This window comes from Bidens hawaiensis, unplaced genomic scaffold (assembly GCF_021521415.1).
Source record: "Bidens hawaiensis isolate Kalapana, Puna unplaced genomic scaffold, B.hawaiensis_p1.1 tig00006387_1, whole genome shotgun sequence".
NCBI classification, from domain to species: domain Eukaryota; kingdom Viridiplantae; phylum Streptophyta; class Magnoliopsida; order Asterales; family Asteraceae; genus Bidens; species Bidens hawaiensis.
This window is the reverse complement of record NW_027491429.1, coordinates 1,216,792-1,240,014: the sequence shown is the minus strand read 5'-3', so window position 1 is coordinate 1,240,014 and position 23,223 is coordinate 1,216,792. Positions and strand designations below refer to the sequence as shown.

The window sequence follows — 23,223 nt, the reverse complement described above, 5'->3', positions numbered from 1 at the left end:
TTTTGAACGGCTATATGCAACCATTTACAGGTTTTGAACCATGATTTTCACTTTCAAAGGCAAGAGCCTTTACTATTCAGCATTCCAGCCAAGACCTGAATGACTAAAAAAAGTTAATAACAAGCCTCTGTTGAATCAAAATATTAGGTATTCCCTAAACTCATACCTAGCACTAACTAATAACTAATTAATACTAAAAAATATGAACCTTGTATAGTTAAAAAGTGACACCGAAAACTAAGATCCTCGCTATTAGGCGAAAACTATGATCCTCAATTCTTAACTATAACACGATAGAAAACTTGGTTGTCGCGTATATTTGGATCAACATTGTGTATTCAACTATTAGCACCTGGTTTTAAATATTGCGACATGCATTTTAGAACCAGAATTTGAAAAAAGAATGCGATAATATCTGCATTTGAAATCATATTTCCTTTTAAGCTCAACAATATAAAAAAAAGATTTTGTGTCACGATCAAACATTCAAAAAGGTATCGTTTGACACAACAAACTAACACCGACCACAGTCTTGCAAAACAGTAATTTTCTCAATTATCAGCAAAATTGATGTTTGTAAGCAAAACCATTGTATATGATTCCTGCAAGAACAGATACCCGAATAAGATTTCAAATATACAATTACGGTGGGTCCCGAATATATTTATGCCAATGCCAACTTTTCTCTCCACCAGACTACATAATTATCAAGAATTATAGGCCATGCTAGACAGTCATCATAGTTCTGCATGTTCGGATACTCAATCTGCATACACGAGTGAGTATCAAATGACGAAATTGCCCACGATCATATAAAGCATATAGAGCCTGTGAAGCTTATTTCATTACCTCTTGACAAAACCGGTAGAAGTTAGTCCACTGATCCATATTTATCACCTTATAATCTTTCTGAATCTAACGAATACAAACACCAGAATGTTTAATAATTGAATAATATCTTCATAACATAAAGTGGCAAATACAAAATTAGCTACAAACCTTTAAATACTCGATGAATGAATCAACCTGTTGATCATAAATGGCGCCTAGAACAAGATTTAGCAATATGCAAGCGGTCTCAATGTCTAAATTCTTTTGTTTATCTTCTGAAATATATAAAATCCAATATAAATATTAGAACAACTCTAACTGCGAAGACGGTGTGCGTGTGTGCGTACACACATTAAAGTTATGAAGCTTAGCTAACCAGTTAGGCAGTAATGAAAAGAAAAACGATAGAAATCCTCAAAATTTTCTTTCTTATGCACCTACAAAAAGCACGGGCAACAAAGTGTGTAAATAATACTTTTACATGAAATTATAAATGAAGAAATATTACCTCTGACCAATTCAGGTAGTTGTTTTTGTAGCTTTTTAAGCGTATCAGCATGCAGTGATTTCAGACCTGTTCGCCACTCATCCTGATAAAAAAAGCATCAAAGATTGAAAACATGTTTAGATATTGATACGTTATATTTACATATAACAAGAATCAAATAAACTTATAAACACACCTTTGGCATACCTGTGTAAAGTACCCCTGCTTCTTAGCATTCATTTTCCTGTAGTATCTCAATCAATAGCATGTGAACTCGCCTTTAAAACGCAGCTTAATTAAAAATTCGCAATAACATATTACATACATACCAAGCAAGCATCAACACCCTGACATCAGTGTGTTCAACTTTTAGATCAGAACAAAGTTTCTCCACACCTTCTGGACTGTTACATACAAAAAGAACTATTATAAAAATACAACAAAATGACCCAACAAAAGTTAAGCATAATATACACTTAATCATGCCTGTTGAAGTATTAGCATATGATGCAAAGAAACTGTCTATTCGTTCCACTTCCTTTGTAGCTTTCTTTGCAGCTGAAGAACAATACAACATAATAAGATTAACAAATAAGTCTACCAGCAGACAGCGTGCAAAAATTATAGTATTATATTATAAATTTGTAGTATTATATGATAAAGATCAACAATATTATACAATAAAGTTCATTTTTCCTAACCCTCGAGCATCTATCAATATGGTTGTAAACAAACCAAACGTTCAACGAACTGTTCAGTGGGAAGTTCGTTTATGTTCATTCGGTCTATTTACACTTTACAGCCCTATCTATCAAACAAATTTTATCAGAAAACTGGACTCATACTTGATAAGCCCTAACTAGTTTGCAATAGAAAGCTTATTTTTAATAATCTAGTTATCACGATTGAATCGTTTACAATCGTGTAACAAAACCTATGTCACATTCTCAAGCAACAAACACAACTAACAAATAAACTTGAAATTCATGTCTTTACATATTATAGTGATGGCCGTAATACATAAATTCCACAAATATCCCTACCAAACAACCCTAATGAACGAACACGAACAAAAATTTCATTCAGCTAGTTGTCCGCGAACCGTTCGCTTGTCCGATAAAAGCTTAGCGAACAGACAGAAACAAAACCTTGTTCGATCCGTTTCCGTTCGTTTACAGCCCTATCTACTTATCTCAAGTCTCAACGAAATCAATCACAACTGCATAGAAGCATAACAAAAACTATATGTCACATTCTCAATCAACAAACACTTCTATCAACTAATATTCCACTAACATCCCTACCAAACAACCCTAATCTCATCCCAATTGAAATATAATACACATAACTAGGGTTCAATCTATTCACAATAGCTAAACATCTCTATCAACAACTTAAACACATATATCAGCAACCAAACCGCCAATAGAATCTCAAATTCAGATCAATATTGAATTAATCAAAATAAACCTAATTGAATATACATATCAAGTATCAGATTCGAGAAAATAATATAGTGACAAAACATTATATGGAAGAAATCGAGATTATTACGAACAAACACAAACAATAAATTCCTTTCAGGTAGTTGTTCTTCAACCATTCGCTTGTCCAATAAATGTTTAACAAACAGACACAAACAGTACCTTGTTCAATTCGTTTACAGCCCTAACTAGTTATCTCGACTGAATCGACCACAACCACATAACAAAACCTATGTCACATTCTCTAATTTCTTCCTAATTTTAACTAATATAAAAAAATCATGTCTCTTCACATGCTACTAATGGCTATAAGCCTATAACACTTATATTCCACTGATAGCCCAACCAAACAACCCTAATTTCATCCCAATTTATAGTATAATACACATAACTAGAGTTCAATCCATTCATAATAGCTAAACATATGAATCAACAACATAAAAGCATACATCAGCAGTCAAACAGGCAACAGAATCTCAAATTGCAATCATTATCGAATAAATCAAAACAAACCAAAACAGATACACATAACAAGTATCGGATTCGTTAAATTTCAGTAGCAAACACAACCAAGATATTTCAGCCAGGTAGCTATTCACGAACTGTTTGCTAGTCCGATAAAAACTTAACGAACAAACACAAACACAACTTCTTTCCACTCGTTTCGGTTCCTTTACAGCACTGTCTCAATCAACAAACACCTCTAGCATATAATATCCTGATTCATGTCTCCACACGCTACTAACGGCTACAACACTTACACTCCACTAACATCCCTACGAAACAACCCTAATTTCATCCCAATTTATAATAATCAAATTAACATAACTAGAGTTACAAATGTATCAACGGCTTAAAAGCAATCAAACAGCCAATAGAATCTCAACTTGCAATCAATATCGAATCAAGCAAATAAACCTACACAGATGTATTCATACACCTACATATCAAGTATCAAATTCGTTAAATTTCAGTAACAAACACGAACACAATATTTCAATCAGTTAGCTGTTCGCGAACCGTTCGTTAGTCCAATAAAAACTTAACGAACAAATAACTTCTAAATTCATGTCTTCACATGTTACTAATGAATCTAACACCTAAATTCCATTAATATCCCTACCAAACAACCCTAATTTCATCCCAATTTGTAATACAATTAAGATAACTAGAGTTACACATGAATCAACGGCTTAAAAGCAATCAAACATCCAATAGAATCTCAACTTGCGATCAATATCGAATCAATCGAAATAAACCTAAACAGATATACACATATACATAAATATACATACATATCAAGTATCGGATTCGTTTAATTCAGTGACAATGGATTATATGCGATATTACTAACTAACCAGGTTCGGATGATCGTACGGGTTCCGATTTGCGCTTGGAGACACGAGGCATTGTTGAATTGATGATTTGTTGGTGTTGGTGTTAATATGTATGAGATTGAAATTAGGGTTTGCTGAGAGATTTGGGGGGGTTTTTGGGTTTGATGAGTTTTTAGCGAACAAGTTGAAGATGAACCAGTGTGGTGTTTGGAGAGGTTAGGGGTTTTATAGAGAATTAATAATAATAATAATAATAATAGAAAATTACCTAACTATCCCTTTTGAAGAGAGACCGCGAGATTTCAATTTTCAAAAATAACCCATCAAATCTAACGTCCACGTGAATTTTTGATATTTCCCGTGAGTTTTGGTGGATGAATCAAAGTCTGCCATGTGTCAAGCCCTCTCACCTACCAAGCAAGTTTTAGTCCCAAATCCGTATTAAGAATCAAGTCGATGTTTATGTGTCCGTTATAATATAAACTATTTTAAAAACCAATCACAGTATGTTTAAGTCAAGTTTTGACTTATATAGGCTTATCAAACGAGACAATCGGAGCTCGAGTCCACAAAACATGTTACGATTCGAGCTCAACTTTGAAACATGAGGCTTGAACCTTGTTTCAACTTAGGAGATTCTAACGAGTTCAGCTTAAACATTATCATGTTCGAGCTCGACTGACCTCGACTCACTTACACCCCTAAGTATAGATTTATAATATAAACTATTTTAAAAACCAATCAAAGTATATGAAAAATAATAATAAATCTAAAAATATAATGAGAAGTTGGGAGAGTAAATAAAAAATTCAAATAGACATGGTTGCTTATAGGATGAACTTCCGTCTAGTAAGTTTTAACAAGCGATTTTTAGTTTTTGGTTCAACGACCGGTAAGCATCGAGGTGCAAATTCTAAGCGGTTAATCAAACTGAAATCGGGTTTTTAGCTAGTATAACGAAAACCGATTCATAACCGATATAAACTGTAAATCAAGGACGGTTAGCGATTTTCCACTTCAAAATCAGTTACAAGCGGGAGCGGTTATTAGAAAAACTGATATTTTAAAAAAAGGTATTTGCATATCAAGTAAAACAAAACTTGTATATCAAAAGCAAACTAGATTTCATAGGTTTTGCCTGTTAACACATATCAATATGATATCTAAATGTCAACTAAAGTCTAAAATAATATAGGTGCGCAAATCGTGTTTTTTCTAATACCTGGTATTAGATATGGAACCGGGTTTATATATGATCGGGTATTGGCAATACCCGGGTCGGGGTCGGGTCCGGGTCCGGGTCCAGGTATTGTCTAAACTGTACCCTATGCACCGGGTATTCTAAAACCGGGTGAATACCTGTTTCCGAGTATTGAAAAAAACATATATTCGGGCTTTTCCCGGGTATAGGGTATAGATTGAGTTTTGTAAAACCCGAGTATAGATATGTATTGTAAAACATATATTTGGGCTTTTCCCAGGTGTAGATTGAGTTTTGTAAAGTTTCGGTTCTCGGATATTACCGGGTACAAATCAGGTCCGGTTTTGAGTACGGGTTTTGATACTAAATGCATACTTATCCGTACCCTATGGTAGGGTCGGGTACATGTTTGGATAATAAAAACCTTGGTATAAAAAAACCCAATTCCGGGTTCGTTTTCTTTTCCTCCTCTAGTCTAACACACACTAATTGGGCCTGATGTAAACCTTAATAAAAATAATATATGGGCTTCATGAATAGCCCACCCACAGTCAAACCCTAGATACATATAACCTCCATCACAACCACTACAATCCCACCGCACCAGAGCAGAAGAAGAAGCCGCCGCTTCCGTCATCTCCTCCGACGTCCACCATGGTAACCTTTATATTATTAATTAATCCACTAATTAGCTTTAACAGGTCTTATTTTAGGGTTTCATTTCAGATTAAATTTAGGGTTTTTTTATTCTTTGTTTAATTCATAATTTATACGTGTAATTTGTACGGTACTCGTTTTTCATGTTATATAGATGCCGGTGCTTTTCGGTTTCAGTGTTTTCAACAGTATTTTTATCGATGGGCACATGAGCATTGAATCTGGTATCATATTCGGTATATGTTTTCACTGGCTTCCGGTATCGGACCGAAACTGAAAACATGTGGGAAAATATACTGAATATGGTACCGATTGTTTTGGTTCAGCGGCCATTGGTGTTGTTACTGTTGAAATCACTGTATCAAAAGTACTGGCATTTTTTACATGGTAATTGAGTATTGTACTGATTACTTGTAAAAAATGCTTATCGATTTGAAAACCGGTTAATGGTTGTTAATGTCTAGATACTAGATAATAATAACAGCCGTCACACAAGACGTTCCGGCTTCCGCCTTACGGCTTGTTACGTATTCAATTGGTACCAATACTGAAAACAAGTGAAACAAGTGCTTTTCGGTTTTGGTACCATTGAAGATACCAAAACCGAAGAGCACTGTACGGAAAACATGGAAAGTTAGTTTTATATTAGTTTCAGTGACTCGCCCGTTTGCCTGCCATTATATTGTAATTGTTTTGTATTTATTATTCTAACTATATAGTAATAAATAATATTTCCTCCATCCCATTAAAAAAAATTTAGATTTTGAGTATTGAATGTTTAATGACTTGTGTACTACTGTATGAAACCGGTAGAGACCGAACACAATCTGTGTACTTGTTTTTCATGTTTTTGTATTGGAGACCATTATTTCACCGTTTTCAATGGTACATATATTGATTGACACAGAAACATAAAAAAGATTGGTACAATATTTATTGTATATTGTCATTTGTTTTCGGTTGGGAGTTGGTTCGGTAATCACACTTATACTGAAAAGGAGTGAAGCAGTATACTGAATAATGTACTCTTTTTTTTTTCTGAATATGTGCTTATCGGTAATTGTACAATTAAAAATACTGAAACAAAGGTTTACTTGTCAAGAAATGAAAACGCAAGTACTAGTATGTGGTAAAATAATGCTTATTCTTAGTTTAAAAACCGCTTAATGATTGCTTATGTTTTGATAATAATAATAATAATAACAGCCGTCACACAAGACCTTTATGATCAAGAAGAAGCTCGCAAAGAAGATGAGGCAGAACAGGCCGATTCCTCACTGGATTCGCATGAGGACTGACAACACGATTAGGTTAAAACAGTTTTTGTTTTGTAAGTTAAATTTTTAAAGAAGGATTATGGATTTTGGTTTAACTGTTTGTTGATTGATCTTTAGGTACAATGCGAAACGCAGGCACTGGCGCAGAACCAAGCTTGGATTTTAAGTTAGTTATGAATATTCTATCAAGAGTCATATGTTTTGTTTTTGTTTATGTTGGGATTTAATGGTTTTTAAATTTGATTATAACATTTGTTTGATCTGATGTTGGTTTTTGTGTACCTTAAATGATGCTAAGCTTTGGTACCTTTTAAGTATTTCTTATTATGAATTTGGTTTGTTTACTCGTTATTGACCAATATAGATAACTTTTTGTGTATGCTCGACTGCGATTGGCATGGTTATAGAGATCATGGTGATTTATGTGGTTCAGGGAAGATCATACTGAGACGGTATCAACAACATTAATTTTTCTAATAAGCGGTATCTTAATTGCCATGTATAAAGTTTTTATCCGTGACCATGGCAATTGGGACCCAACATTTTGCGTTTTATTTAAACCAAGTTATGACAGTAACCAATGATTTTGAGAATATTTTTGGTGTTCACTCGATAGATTGGCGGTTGCGCCACCTAACACCACCGCAAACCACCATGAAAGAGCTGAACATACATAAAGAGGTGAAAATTCAGTGTAAGCATAGTACACAAAAGGAAATTAACAAGCTCAAAATACGTCTTCCGACATATTTTGCCAAAGTAGTCTGTATAGTATACATGTTCTAGGCTGACTGGCGTGGGGCCAAAGCCTAGAACTGATATAATCTACAACTAGAAAAAACAAATATCTAAGAAAAACGAAACCACTTAAAATACACAAAGATAAACACATCGCATAATTGTTCTAAAAATTAGACATACAACCTCGTACATGGGCGTATACACGGCTATATGCTACGGATGCCCTTCGCTTCAATGTTCATATGTTATAAACACTAAATACCACTAACGATTATAAGGTGGTTAAAAACTTAAAATAACTACCCGATCCTAGTTTTTCAAATATCCCGTTTGCTTTAAGTACCAAACCGCTCCTTGAGCTGCAAACTCAGCCGCGTCTTTCTTCTTAGCCCGATGATCTCCAATGCATTCCACAACCGTATTTGAGCCGTGTTCGATTGTAAGCGACACTTTGAACGCAAACCTAAAAAAACAGAAAGCAGATATTATTTCCGTGTTCACATATTTAATCCATTTAACTAAACGGGTCAACCTGTTTATGGCACGTTAACATGTTTACAACTCAATTTTAACTTGTTTGGCTCGTTTAGATAAATGGCTAAACGGGTCATATTCAGGTTTACATAATATGATTATTGGTATAAAATAAATAAATAAATAATTAAATAAATAAAATACTTACTAAAAAAACAACTTGATTTTAACTTGTTTGGCTCGTTTAGATAAATGGCTAAACGGGTCATATTCAGGTTTACATAATATGATTATTATTGGTAAAAAAAAAACTTACTGTTTGAGGTGGGCGGGCCCTATTTCTTCGCAGCATTCAAACACTGGCGGTTGCCAACAGTTAATTGCACAGATTTCATACAAATGAGATTTTGCTGATGACTTTCGAACCTCATCACAACCTGAAATTCATGTTTCGTAAGCATATTTGACCCGTTAGTTAAAAGCATAACCCGAACCGATCAATTCATTACCTGCTGGTGGTTGTGAACTGTTACTACTGGCTTCGGAATTACTGCATTGAGGTGTGATGGGCCCCACCATCCGTCTAACGCCGTTAATACTTTTCACGGGATTGTTTACAGAAGCGGAATGCATTTCTTGCGATTTACTTTCATATTCAGTCGAGGTTAAATATCTATGTAAAATATTTTGATCCATTGGAATTTCATCATTTCCAATTAATTTAGCTTCCATCTTTTCGCTCGATTTCAAGATTTCTTCTAAAGTTTTCATCTTTGTCTTGTAACCTTTAGCCTGTAAATAAAATATATATTAATTTAGCGAGGTTATTTATTTAATAATAATAATAATAAGTTAATAACAAAGGGTGTAAGATTTTTTAACCTTTAATGTCAAATAGAGTTTATGACAAGCGATTCTCTTGGCGGTTTTTTTACTGAAATTAGAAGCATTTGCAGAATCGAGAACGTTTTTTCCATTAACAAGCGCGTCGACAAAAAATGTTCTATCTTTTTTAACCGACGGAAACGTTAATTCCCAGTTATAAGACTGACAAAGTTCTTGAAGCTCTCTAACGGGATTAATCTGCATCGCTGAAAACTTCATAACGGGATCCAAAAACGAGATCATTATCTTCCAAACAACATCTAAATTAAATCCCGAATCAAGAAGAATCGCACCGACACACGACTCTACCAAATCACCGAGAGCCTGCATATTCAAAAATTACAATTTTTTAATTTGCAAAAAAACGTACCAAATATATATAATAAATGGTTTTATACTTTTATAGCGAGTTACCTTAGGACATGGTACGGTTTCACCTAAAACGTTGTTTGATGAAGAGGTTTTAAAGAACTCAGCATACTTGTTCATTGACTGAGTCAAACTAGTGGAGTCGCATAGCATGAACTTGTAGAAAGATCGGTTTACAGCAATGCCCGCGAAAGAATTGTTGTTGACCGAATAAGATCGTAAATCGGTCAACTGACCCGGCTTTAGTTTTGGATATACCGAATAAAGATAAGATGTGATCAAGTAATCCAACACCGCGTCTCCAAGAAACTCCAATCTCTGTTTATGTTCATACCGACACGTTATTAGTATTATTGCAATTGTTTGACAAAGTCAAAACAGTTCGTTTTCAACATGGGTCAAAGCGGTCCGGGTTGACTAACCAACACGATATTATGGATTTGATACATATTTATTAGAAAATACAAACTTGGTCTAAAGGTATACATGTGGGCAACAGAAATGGTTCCCACTTAGATGACCGTTGACTTTTCTGTTTAACGGGTGTCAAATGACCAAAATGCCCCTTAACTTATAAAAAATTTAATTTTTATTAACCACACTCATTAAAACTAAATATAAATGACTAACACATATGGTACATGGCTTACATGACCGTTAACTTTTCTGTTTAACGGGTGTCAATGACCAAAATGCCCCTTAACTTAAAAAAAATTATTTCCTATTAACCCCACTCATTAAAACTAAATATAAATCATCATCATCATCATCGTACTCAGTATATCCCACCAATAGCAATGCTATGGTAGGGTCTGAGGAGGGTAAGATGTAGACAACCTTACCTCTACCCCATAGGGATAGAGAGGCTGCTTCCGATGAGACCCCCGGCTCGATAGTAGTTTTGCATCAAGCCTTGGACACAAGGCACATAGCACTCAATCATCGGGACACCGGCTGATTGGTGCATGTGCCCTTGTCTTTCGGCTATCAACGCCACCACATGATGCCTGATTAACCTTCCCCCACTTTTAACGTTATTTTCACGAGATTAGTAAAATAACGTCAAAATTAGTGCAATTTTACTTTTGCCCACCCGAGAGTTCACACATATATACATTATATGCGTGCACCGCCAGCAGGGCACTAAAACTAAATATAAATGACTCACACAAATGGTCCCTGGCTTACATGTCCGTTAACTTTTCTGTTAAGTGGGTGTGAAATGACCAAAATACCCCTTCAACTTACAAAAAATCTAAAATATCTAGTAACCCCACCCATTAAAACTAAAAATAAAAGACGTTAATGTATATTAAATTCGGTTACCTGATAACAACCACCATAATTTTTATGGTAAGACGGGTGTAAAAGCGCTTGTAAAAGGAGACCTTTATGTTGGAACCGATACCCCAAACGGTTTTCAAGGTCAGAAATGTCAACTAAACCACTCAATGGGGAAAAGACTCGGCTAGAAGCACATATGTCAGCAACTTGCGAGTGTTGAAAGTCCACAGGAATCCCAATCCACTTCAGAAACGCAATAGCCGCCTTAAAACCGCTATCAACTAAAAACGCTCCAACAAGGGCTTCCACAATATCTGCAATGGTTTTCTTTTGTAGCCAATGATGACCTTTATTGCATCTAACTTCCGTGTTTTCACCCGTCTTCAAATTACTCTCATGTGAAGAATGAATTAAGACTTGTGTGTCACTAGTGCATATCACCGAACATTTTCGACCAAAAGGGTAAAAATGGCTAGGCTCAAACGGTTGATCACGTATATATACCTACAAAAAGTATCATGTCAAACAGGTTTGAATGAATATGTCGAAACAGGTTGATTTGCGACCGGCATGACCCATTTCTCTTTTAACTGTTTTACCCACTAGAGCATTAAGGGCAAAACGGTCATAACATGTCAAAGTTGGGAGCTTTTTCTATAGATCGGGCTGACCCGAAACACCTTTTTCCATTCTTTGTATTAAAATATTATAACTTGATGACTTTCAACCCGTTTAACCCATTCGACATGTTACCTTCTAAACTATTATTAGAATTTTTACCAGTTTGACCCGTTATAGAAAACAAAACCAAACTCTACCCGTTCATATGTAGACTAAGGATTTTGAACCATAATTTGAACTTTACCAATTTAACCCGTTATTTGAATTTTACCAATCGAACGATTATTTTTTTCTTTTTTTCGAATTGAAATTGACCGATTATTTGATTTTACCAAACTGACCCATAACCGGAAAAAAAAGTAACGAGGTGCGCTACAAAGGAAACAAACTTACATGCAAATTGTTCGATAAGGCAAGCTTCAACAAATGTGAATTGTTGACCATATTTGACCGCTTCCGAGTAAGTATTCCTTCATCAAGGGAATGATTTACTAAAAACACGTGTCGGCCAACTGCATATTTAAGAAAAGCATCACCGAGAACCTCAAGTCTCTCGAGAGAAAACCGTTCATTGCATCTCTCAGTTGTAAGTGCTTCAAGAATCTGATAATGTTAAAAAGTTCAAAACTTTTTACTCGTTTAAAGAAAAGAAACAATAACAAAAATGATAACAAATAATTAGAGCCTTACACGATCTGCAGTAACTTCGGACCCTTGAGGGAATGAGGCACATAACCTTTGTCTCAGTTCAATGGCAACAAGAAAGCTTTCTAATCGGTGTATGATTGAGGGCAATAAAGACAATGTGCTTCCGATGTCCCTTGAAAATCCTATGATTTTCAGAACACATATTTCGGGAGGTAATTCCACAAAGTGTTCCTCCTTTTCACGTTGTTCTGTTTCAGAATAACCAAAAAAAAATTAAAAAAATGAGAAAACAGACACGAAAACAATGAAAAATTCAGTATTTGGTTAACGGGTCAAATGGGTTTGGGTCGGATTGGGTTTGGTCGACCCGGGAACGTTTCTTGACCTTTTCTTGAAAAAGAGCTTGTAAGCAATTCAAATGATAACACTATGATGTATTATAACAATAATAAATAATAATCTAAAATTTGAGCGATTTTCAGCCTTTTGGCCCAACCCGTTCTCATTTTATAGCTAGTTTTCCGTTTTTTAATTAGCTATAGAACACAACCCAAATCAACCCGTTCCCAAGTAAATGGGTCGAGTTGCTCCTCTCAAGTCCATAATTAGGGGTGTAAACGAGCAAAGCCACTCGTGAGCTACTCAAGATCGGCTCACTAAAAGCTTGAACTGACCGAGCTTAAACAAGCTCGATCCTTAAATGAAGCTTGTTTAATAAAAGAGCCCGAGACAGAGCTTCACTTGTTGAGCTCAAGCTGCCACGCGAGCCTAAGCAAGCCTTTTACTTATATAATTTGTATTTACTATTCAGTATATTAAATATATATTTATATAACAATAATTTTTACATATAAGATTATGATAAAATAACTGAACAATATAAATCATGTTATCTACAGAAATCAAATTATAACTAAAACATATATATTTTTACGTATAAGATTATGATAAAATAACTAAATAAATAAGTACTAAATAATATAAATGATGTTATCTACAGATATCAAATTATAACTAAACATATATAAAAATTAATTATAAATGTAATATAAGTTGATTAATAAATAATAAACGAGACTAGCCCGAGTTCGTTACTAGCTTCGGGAAACAAGACTACCCCTACCATATATTACCTATTCCGAAGATAATAATAATAATTAGCACATTAACTATTTATTTTTAAATATATATTTACAAAATGTACTACCTCCGCTCCCGCTTTTCCTTAGCAAGTTATCCAAACGAAAGAGTTGTTTAGCTTTCAAGAGGGGCTGGTTCGGGTACGAAAACTTGCTTCTAAATCTGCTCGTAAAACAAGAAAAAAGTAACCAACAAATCAACCTTTTCCCAAGGGGCAATTATGTAAATTCACAATCAAACTCATCATGTATATAAACTTACACTTCAGCATAGTGGTCGACATAACTTGTTCCTTCTTTGAAAATACTAAACGAATTCTTCTCGGGAAAATAATCAGACACGAAGTAAAATGTATCCTTACACGGGACATACACCAAACTACATAATATATCTTTGATTTTTGTGGGCCCGTTAGCAAGATGTAAACAATCGTTCATATTTGACGTTTGATTTCGATCACATGTTGTGATGATATTTTCTGGATTTCTGAAAATTGGTGACGATAAACATTTTGTGATGAGATGCCAATCTACAGTCATTGATCCTCGGTGCTTGTCAATGCACACAGGCACTAATAAGTAGAAAGTCAAAGATGAATTGCTGACATCATCTTTGCCTAATTGAACAAAATCTTTAATGAATTCTGATTTGTCTATTATCGCCTTCAGCCACATTTCTTGAAACCTTTCCGCTAGCAAAATCTGCATAGATTAAATTGTTAGTTTTTTTTAATGGTTGGATGAACGCTGCTTCTCGTTATCTATTAAAAAGATCATAGCTTCACAAGAAAAGAAAAAAAAAATGTCATTTTTGGCCATTTTATCTATTAAAATAAAAATAGTTTTATAAAGAAAAAAAGTGATCTCTTGCCACTTTATTAATATAATCATAGCTTTTCAAGAAAATGATAAAAAAAGTCATTTTTGGCCATTTTATCTATTAGAATCATAGCTTTTCAAAAATTAAATAAATGCATAGATTCATAAACAGTAAATTATAATAACTCTTTTTAAATTATATCACATAATAATTTCCAAAACACACACACAAACGCCACTAGAAATCATCATATGGAACGAGAAAAACACCAAGATTCGATTACCTCATTGTCCGAAAACTCTAAAGCGCCACAAGGGACAATACTAGTCAATATAGATCGACCACGAGCTAAATGGAGATCAAGTTCCATTCTTTGTGCCTCTTGTGGGATCGGTCTTTTCAAAAACAACCCAAAATCTTTATATAATCGATCAGCAGGCAACGGGTTAAGTTTAATAAAATATGAGTTAAGAGAGAGTCTTGTATTGTCCACTTTACTCCACGGTTCTTGAAAAACAGACGGTACAAGCATTTCATGAAGCTCTCTGCGTGAACTTTCATCTGTAGATAAATAGCAACAATTATATTATTTGTACAACCATCCACGAATAAATAGGTTTTATTTATTAAAAATAAAAACGAACTTACCGTCTTCACGATCCGAATCAGAGGAATCTAGATCTTCATCATCAGCATCATCATCAGGCAAGAGATAATGAGTCAAAGCACCCAATTCATGCAATCGTTGGCATGCTTTCAAACACGCATCCTTTTTAGCGGCTTCCCGTGACGATTGAGGCGAACTTATGATTTGGTGAATTGGAGCATTAGCAGGAAGAGTTATGTAGCAAACTACTGCATCGGCTTCATGTGTAGAGTATGTTAGTATTGGCTTAGGGTTAAAGAATCTGCAAAATCATATAAACAATATAGTCAGATTAATAAGTTTAGAATCTGCAAAACCTTTCCGCAAGCAAAATCTGCATAAATTAATAAGTTTAGAAAAAAAGCATTTCGGCTCGTAAAAAGCTTGAGCTGGCCCGTAGCTCATTAAGCCAGCTCAACTATTTCCGTAAAAAAATTGATTTTTATATTAAAATATATTGATATATATAAAGAAAAAATATATGTTATTTTTAACACACACAATGCATAATTAATAAACTACAAAATTTATATATATATATATATATGACAGAATTACAAATTTTGTCCTTTAAAAAAAGCCAAATTACGGTTCGTGTCCTTTTTTAAGTTTCCTTGCAGGTGGTATCCTTTAAACATTTTTTTCCTACACGTTATGTCCTTTACGCTAACTGGGTTAGAAAAACTCAGTTAAATACCCTCACGTGAGGCGCATGTGAGGGCATTTTTGTCTTTTCGCCTGTACCTCCTCCTTCATTCAACCACCACCACCACCGTCCGTGTTACCATCACCACCGCCACCGCGAACCATCAAATCCGGCGACCAAAAAAATCCCATCTCCACTAAAACATTAAATCCGACTAAAACAAAAGCCCATCTCTGGTAAAACAGTAAATCTGGCTAAAACAAAAGCCCATCTCGGGTAAAACAGTAAATCTGGCCACCTGTGACCACCACCGTCATCGTTGACTATGACCACGCCACAACCACACCAACGACGATTCAACTTCTAGAGGTTTGACATGGGTCCGGAGCTAGCCCGGGTGTGCATTTGGATATGGTATAGAGTCGGAATTCGGGCCGGATCTAAAGGATCCGCTGCTGTGATAAATGAAGATGATGCACGATGAGGTTTTTGGTGGTCGGACACCCACCATTGCCTTAAACTAATAACATTTTGATAAGAAGAAAGAAAGTCAGGTGAAGGGAAAATCGATTTGCAGATCTATGATTTATATACGCGGATTTGTAGATCTGTGATTCATTGATGATGGGGTTAGGGGTTGACTATGGATGATTTTGGTATTGCGGTTCGTACAAAATATTACCCCTCACGGTAGCTGGTGATGTTTTGAAAGTCCTCACAGCCGGAGGTGGTCCACGTTTTTCCGACAAGTGTGTGTGTGTGAGAGAGAGAGGGGGGGAGAAAGACCGCTGGCGGCCAGTGGGGTTTGATGGTGGCGGCGGCGTACTAGATGGTGGTGTGGTAGCGCCTGGCGGCGTACTTAGCTGGTGGTGGGTTAGTGGTTGCTTGTTGGTGGCGGCTATGGAGGCTGAAGAAGCTACAGGAAGATGTGGAGATGGTGATGGAGAGGGTTTTTTGTTTTTAAAAATAAAGGTATATTGTATTTAATCTGCAGGTACAGGCGAAAAGACAAAAATGCCCTCACATGCGTCTCACGTGAGGGTATTTAACTGAGTTTTTCTAACCCAGTTAGCGTAAAGGACATAACGTGTAGGAAAAAAATGTTTAAAGGATACCGCCTGCAAGGAAACTTAAAAAAGGACACGAACCGTAATTTGGCTTTTTTTAAAGGACAAAATTTGTAATTCTGTCATATATATATATATATATATAGCAAAATCTAGGTTATACTTTTGGGTTATAATTTATATATATAGATATGGCTCGGGCTCAGGCTCAGCTTGTTTAAAAACCGAGCTGGCTCGTGGCTCATTAAGCCAGCTCAATTATTTCTGTAAAAAAATTAATTTTTGTATTAATATATATTTATATATATAAAGAAAAAATATATGTTATTTTTAACACACACAATGCATAATTAATAAACTATAAAATTTATAATTTATTTATATATATATAGCAAAATCTGGGTTATACTTTTGGGTTATAATTTATATATATAGATATGGCTCGGGCTCAGGCTCAGCTTGTTTACAAACGGAGCTGGCTCGTCTCAGCTCGTTTGTATTGTCAAGCGAGTTTCAAGCAAACCATGAGCCGCAAGCTTTTTGAACAACCCAAGAAAAGGTTTACAAACTAAAACAGCCCATTTTAACCCAAAACTGTTCTGACCCGTTACCCATGTTGGGAGTCGGATCTTACTCGTCGTGTGGAAGCTTTGAACAATATCGATGAAGCGATGAAACACTTGATACAGAACTAATAATAGCACCCGTTAAATCCACTTTATAAGTTTTCTCCTCAAAGTCAACATTCACCAAAGTACTTGTTCTTGAAGATATTTCATTATTCATGCGGGCTTCATCGTTATGAAAGTTTTTTATCAAATCCATCTCCTTCGGGTTCCCTCTGTGTTACATAATAGTTTAAAATAAATGGCTCGTGTCAAAATTTAACCTTTTTATGAAAAACATATAGGAGAGAGCAAAAAACCTGTCAACCAAAAACGCATATTCGGATTGTGGCATGCGTGCACGACCTCTCGATTGTATAAAACTTGCAACGGTTTCAGGAAGATCAAATCTTATTACAAGACAGCATGTTTGGATATCAAGACCTTCTTCTCCCACTTTAGTTGCTACTAACAAATTCAACTGCCATAACAGAAAAAAATAATAATAAAACACTCACAAAAAAACAAAAAAAAACAAAAAAAACAAAGTTAATATACAATTTGCAACCATATTTGAAAAAAGTATAAAGAAAAAATGGGGGTCAACAAAAACTGCCGTTTACGTTTGACCCGTACAAAAAAAACTGAACTTTGACCCAAACCCCTTTGACCTATTACCAAACCCATCTAATCTAAACTACCCACTTTGCCACGTGTAAAACAAAGTTGCATATTGCATACCTCACCCGAACGAAACTTCTCAAGAATCGCGTGTGTGGTTTTCCGTGACATGTTCTTGAGCCCCGAGTGGACCCCGACCAAGTAACTACACCTCCATGCTGACAAAACCCTAATTTGTTGAAGGATATACGCCAATGATCTAGCGGTTATGATCCTATTCACAAATATAATGCACTTCATATCCGATTGTGCCCTGCGATAATCAACACATAAATATTGTTCAAACGATGAAAAGTTTCAAACTTTTGTAGATATTTATTCATTTAAACGCGTTACTAACCGAAAATTCGAAAGAATTTTCATGAGTTGCAAGAGCTTGAATGAGAAAAGGGGATAACCCATATTATCCACTGATGATAAATTGGCTTCGGTGTCGTTTGCTTCCATAGGGGATTCTAAAAAACAATAAATTATTAGTTTCATAACACACATCCAAACGCCCCTTAAAAATCGTTGCGTTACCTTTTTTGCATTCAGAAGCTAAGTAGGAAGAAGCTTGTGTTAAATAACCGCGACATAACATATCATCATTGCATTGCTCGTTTACCTCAATAACCTCATTTCTATCAACAAGGTCACCTTTTAACAGAATCCTACAAGCCTTCACAAGTCAAAGAATAAATAAATTGTACAAGATTTATAAAAAAAGTAGATTTTTTGCATATGTTTAAAATGTAAGCTAGGGGTGTGCACGAAACCGATATAACTGAACCCAATGAAAAACGAACGGTTTAGTTTTATAGTTTTTTCGAAAACAGATTTTTCGGTTTGGTTATGCATCAACCATAAACCGAACTGAACTAAAGATACCGACTTTAAGTAATTTATAAGAAATTAACAAATGATGCAATCAATTAATCATTAACTAACAAGAAAAGGTAGGCTCAAAGTTTCAAGCCGAAATTCATTATTTTGGGCCCAAAATTTTCAAGCTCATATGGTAAACCGAAAAAATCGAAACTGAACCAAGTCCAATGTGAAAACCGAAAACAAAAGAAAAACAAAACGATATTCAAAAACCCAAAAACCGAATGTTTTGGTTTGAGCCCAAAACCGGCCCATGCACACACCTATAATGTATATAAATAAATACCATGAAATGATGAAAACTTACTTGTAATGCACCCCAAAGGCCAAGATTTTGGAGAATAAACTCTAAATTACAATGAAGACGCTGGAGGGCCTTTTTAGTATTTTTAAGAATAGAATAATCCTCGATACTGTTCATCAAAGAAAGCATACTCTATTTCCACAAAGTAAATATTAATCAATTAGCATAACTAGTAATAGATCAATTGTTCAATTGTATAATCAAACAAAATAATTACTCTTACTTGTGCCCTTATTGTTTCAAGTTTCCCTAAATAAGTAACATTAGGGTCGTGAGAATCGAGTGTTTCACCACCGTAATAATAACAGTTGACTTTAGGGGATGACACAAACTGGTCTAGCTCTTCCCGTTTGTCAACGGTATAAACCTATAAATTATAAACCACCCGATCGTTAAAGAAAACAAATATAAATTACTTAACTATAATAAAAATATTCAGGCAACAAACCTTGGCATTAAGTAAGGTCTCAAGACTACTAATGGAAGCACCTAAAACACAAATGGTATGCAAAAGTCAAATAAAGTGTTGAACTTTTAATCAAATGTCCAATATACCCTTTGACCAATGGAGAATGAGGAACCGAGGGCATTACCTTTCCCAAATATTGGTGATGCAGTCATGCCAAATATACGAGGGAGCTTAGGGACGTCCGGTTTGTAAAATATCTGCATTATTGCACAAAAGTGTTATTGGTCAACAATCATATCTACATTAGTCAATTTCGACCCGTTTCAATATAAGAATGTCAATTTGAGTTGTGTTTTTATCTCAAACGGGTCAAATATAAAACTTTAACCAAAAAAGAGGAAGAGTCAAACAGGCTGAAAGTTATCAAAAATAAAATATAAGTGTTTGACTGTTAGTCAATTTTAACTTGTTTACTTATAAGCATGTCGATTTGTGTTATGTTTTATCTCAAACAGGTCAGATAAAAAAAAGTAACTCAAAAAGAGAAGGGGTCAAACGGGCTGAAAGTTAGCAAAAGTCAAATATAGTGTTTGACTATTGGTCAATTTCGGCCCGCTTACTTGTAAGCATGGCAATTTTTGCGGCGTTTTATCTCAAACGGGCTGAAAGCTATCGAAAGTCAAATGAAGTGTTTGACTATTGGTCAAATTCGACCCGTTCACTTATAAGCATGTTGTTTGTGTTATGTATAATCTCAAAAAAAAAAAAACTCAAAAAGAGAGGTGGTCAAACGGGCTGAAAGTTATCAAAAGTCGGATGAAGTATTTGACTATTGGTCAATTTCGACCCAACCGACCCGCATTAACCATCTACCTTCATAATTTCCGCATAAGGATGACTACTATCAACTTGTGCATAATGACACTCATCAAATATCAAAAGTGCAATGTTTTGAATCCTGATGAAACAATGCGATAAATTATGTAACAGAATTTGAGGTGTCATCACAAGAACCTGCAAACGATGAACATAAAATAAAGACACAATAGCATAATCTTGTGGGCCCAAATATTATTTTCAATAAAATGAAATAACAAACCTCAAATTGTTCCATTTCTTTTTCCCAATCTCGATGGCCCTTCAAATGATTTGAACTACCACAATAGGTTCCAACTTTAACGTCTATAGAAGCTTGTATAACCTTTGCTTGCTGCATAAATAAAGTATGTTAAACGAAGATGCATTTGTAACAGTCAATTTTATTATGAGGATTTGTGTCTTGATATTATGTTTGTGACACGAAGATACACATCTAAACACTGCCAATTAAGTATAACTTTGACAATTCAAAGTAGAAATATTAAGATACGCGCATCATATACGCGATGCACTGCTCAATTTACAACCAAGATTACATCTTTAATTAAGCAACATAAGCGAATCCAAACACTATATTCTACAACCATTTTAACGACTAAAATAATACGACATTTATAAAAAAAGTGCTCACTTGTTCAACGAGAGCTACGGTTGGAGCAAGAAAAACACATATATCTTTTTTCGGTTTCTTCGCTTGGCATATCATCTCATATATAAGCAAAACAGCAATGTGAGTTTTTCCGCATCCCGTTTCCAGATACACAATGATATTCTCCAATAATGCCTTCTGGCATAACTCAGTTTGGTACCTGCAAAATCCCCATTACATCAATTCTTGTTACAATTATATAAAAAATACCCAATCTTCATAAGTATGAAGAAAAAAATACAAAAACCTAATTAAACACACATTAAAAACTTAATAATTACACCCAAAATGCCAAATCCCTTACCCAGAAAGTTTGCATCTTTATAATAAAAAAAATGCTTACAAATTCAAGATTAAACATACACAAAAATTACATAACAAAATAAAAAAAAAAATGTGTACAGATTTAAGAAAAATACAAAATCATAATAAGTATATGAAGAAAAATCCAAAACCCTGATTAAAATTTACAGCTAAAATACCAAAAATCCCTTTCTTACACAGAAAGTTTGCATCTTTATAATAAAAAAAATGCTTACAATTCAAAAATTACAAGAATTTTATAACAAAACCAAATAATTCATAACAAAATCAATACTTGTCACAATAACTATATGAAAAAAAAAATTACAGCTAAAATGCCAAAATCCCTTTCTTACACAGAAAGTTTGCATCTTTATACAAAATTAAAAAATATATATAAAAAAAGTAATTACAATTCAAAGATTACAAGAATTTGATAACAAAACCAAAACAATTTCATAACAAAACAAATTACATGAAGAAAAATACAAAGCCCTAATTAAAAACAGATAAAGTTTGCATCTTTACACAAAATCAAAGCCAAAAAAATACCCACAATTCAAAGATCAAATATTACCATAATCCCATAACAAAACCAAAAAAAAATTCATAATTTTTTTTATAAAAAAATCAAAAATGTGTACGGATAATTTAACAAAAGCAATAATTTCAAGAATCTGTGACATACCCTCTTGCAATTGCCCTCGGATCCTTATGGGTTTCATTGTGTCTGATCGTCATTGCTTCAAGTGCTTCAATAACGTCAGTTTGTTCGCATATGCTGCCCATGTTGACTGACAGTTGACCATAAGAACATGAACAGAGTGCAAAAGGAAAAAGTAATTAATTGGGTTTTTTATAATAAAAAAGAAAAAGGGGTTTGATTGATTTTGCTTTTTGTGTGATGACGAGTGATGTGTGAGCATGACTCTACTTAATTCAGGGGTTTGGCTTTTATACACATAGGGGTGATCGAACGGGTCTTACCCGTTAAAATTGACTCGGAATCGGGTCTGTTTCGGGTCTCAGACGGGTGGTAGAAATGATTTGTGCAATTTCTAAGTGATTCTTGCGGGCCCGGTTATGATATTTGGTATTTGCGGGACCTGATAATACTCATGTTGTTGTATTATAAGATGGTATGATCGGTTCGGGTTTAATGGGTAAGACCCGATTTGGATGTTACCCATTAAAATAACCGGCATTGTTGTATGTTCAGTTCGTATAATCGCCAAATAACTTGTATGTTCAAAAAGCTTGGACTCGTGGCTCGCTCGATAAAAGCTCGAATAAAAATAGCTAAAAAACTTGATTTGAAACATCTTGAGCTGAGTTAGCTCATTTTTGTAACCGATCCAAAATCGACCTAGGCTCGGCTCGGCTCGGCTCGGCTCGTTGGCTCGATCTTAATCTCGTTTAACTTCAACATCGAGCTAGAGCCTTAGTTGAGTTGCCTCGTTTAATTTTTGAGCCGAGCTCGAAACCATCCTGGCTCGACTCGTGAAAAGCCCTACTATTGTATTCTAAGCTGGTATAACCATCACTACCCGGTTCAAATTCACTGTTCAATTTTGTACGGTTGTATGTAGGTTCATGTATAAGTTATTCTTACATATGAGTGGAAGGTTGTTGGTACAAATGTTGTAGCTTTGTAGAGGCGTTCATGTAAAAGTCTTTGGTGTGGGTTTGACGGGTCTTGTGGGATTGACAGACGAAACCCCAATTAAATGAGACCGGCTTCATACTCTATTCCTTCGAACCGCAATTTGGATTCTTCAACTTCATATCCGATTATGGAATTAGGGTTTTTGAAGTTGTGTGTTCGAGTGCTGAGATGTGGGTCGGATCAATCGAGATCATCACCAACACTAATTCCCCTACAGCCTACACTGATTGATGGTGGAGACGATGA

The 23,223-nt window shown here is 34.9% G+C and overlaps 3 protein-coding genes across 3 annotated transcripts; 1 reads left to right on the top strand and 2 right to left on the bottom strand.

Moving 5' to 3' along the window:
• Window positions 1-636: 636 nt before the first annotated feature.
• LOC143632299 (uncharacterized) lies at window positions 637-4,329 on the bottom strand. The gene is made up of 9 exons (XM_077100855.1): window positions 4,161-4,329; window positions 1,795-1,876; window positions 1,648-1,722; window positions 1,526-1,562; window positions 1,347-1,421; window positions 1,208-1,268; window positions 1,000-1,106; window positions 850-915; window positions 637-766 (listed from the first exon to the last, which is right to left on the bottom strand). The coding sequence occupies exons 1-9, from the start codon at window positions 4,210-4,212 to the stop codon at window positions 665-667; spliced, it is 657 nt and encodes a 218-aa protein (XP_076956970.1). The 5' UTR covers window positions 4,213-4,329; the 3' UTR covers window positions 637-664.
• A 1,557-nt stretch (window positions 4,330-5,886) lies between these two features.
• LOC143632297 (large ribosomal subunit protein eL39x) lies at window positions 5,887-7,568 on the top strand. Its single transcript, XM_077100854.1, has 3 exons — window positions 5,887-5,997; window positions 7,204-7,307; window positions 7,392-7,568. The coding sequence occupies exons 1-3, from the start codon at window positions 5,995-5,997 to the stop codon at window positions 7,438-7,440; spliced, it is 156 nt and encodes a 51-aa protein (XP_076956969.1). The 5' UTR covers window positions 5,887-5,994; the 3' UTR covers window positions 7,441-7,568.
• Window positions 7,569-8,134: 566 nt separating this feature from the next.
• Window positions 8,135-22,227, bottom strand: LOC143632377 (dicer-like protein 4). The gene is made up of 25 exons (XM_077100919.1): window positions 22,000-22,227; window positions 20,991-21,168; window positions 20,580-20,690; window positions 20,354-20,494; window positions 19,665-19,737; window positions 19,520-19,560; window positions 19,295-19,438; window positions 19,075-19,203; window positions 18,423-18,561; window positions 18,241-18,355; window positions 17,961-18,153; window positions 17,540-17,700; window positions 17,249-17,455; window positions 14,904-15,163; window positions 14,539-14,816; window positions 13,698-14,137; window positions 13,504-13,598; window positions 12,339-12,544; window positions 12,042-12,251; window positions 11,070-11,531; window positions 9,789-10,061; window positions 9,372-9,698; window positions 8,999-9,281; window positions 8,806-8,926; window positions 8,135-8,478 (listed from the first exon to the last, which is right to left on the bottom strand). Exons 1-25 carry the CDS (start codon window positions 22,098-22,100, stop codon window positions 8,325-8,327), a joined length of 4,842 nt encoding a protein of 1,613 aa, XP_076957034.1. The 5' UTR covers window positions 22,101-22,227; the 3' UTR covers window positions 8,135-8,324.
• Between the last annotated feature and the right edge of the window lie 996 nt (window positions 22,228-23,223).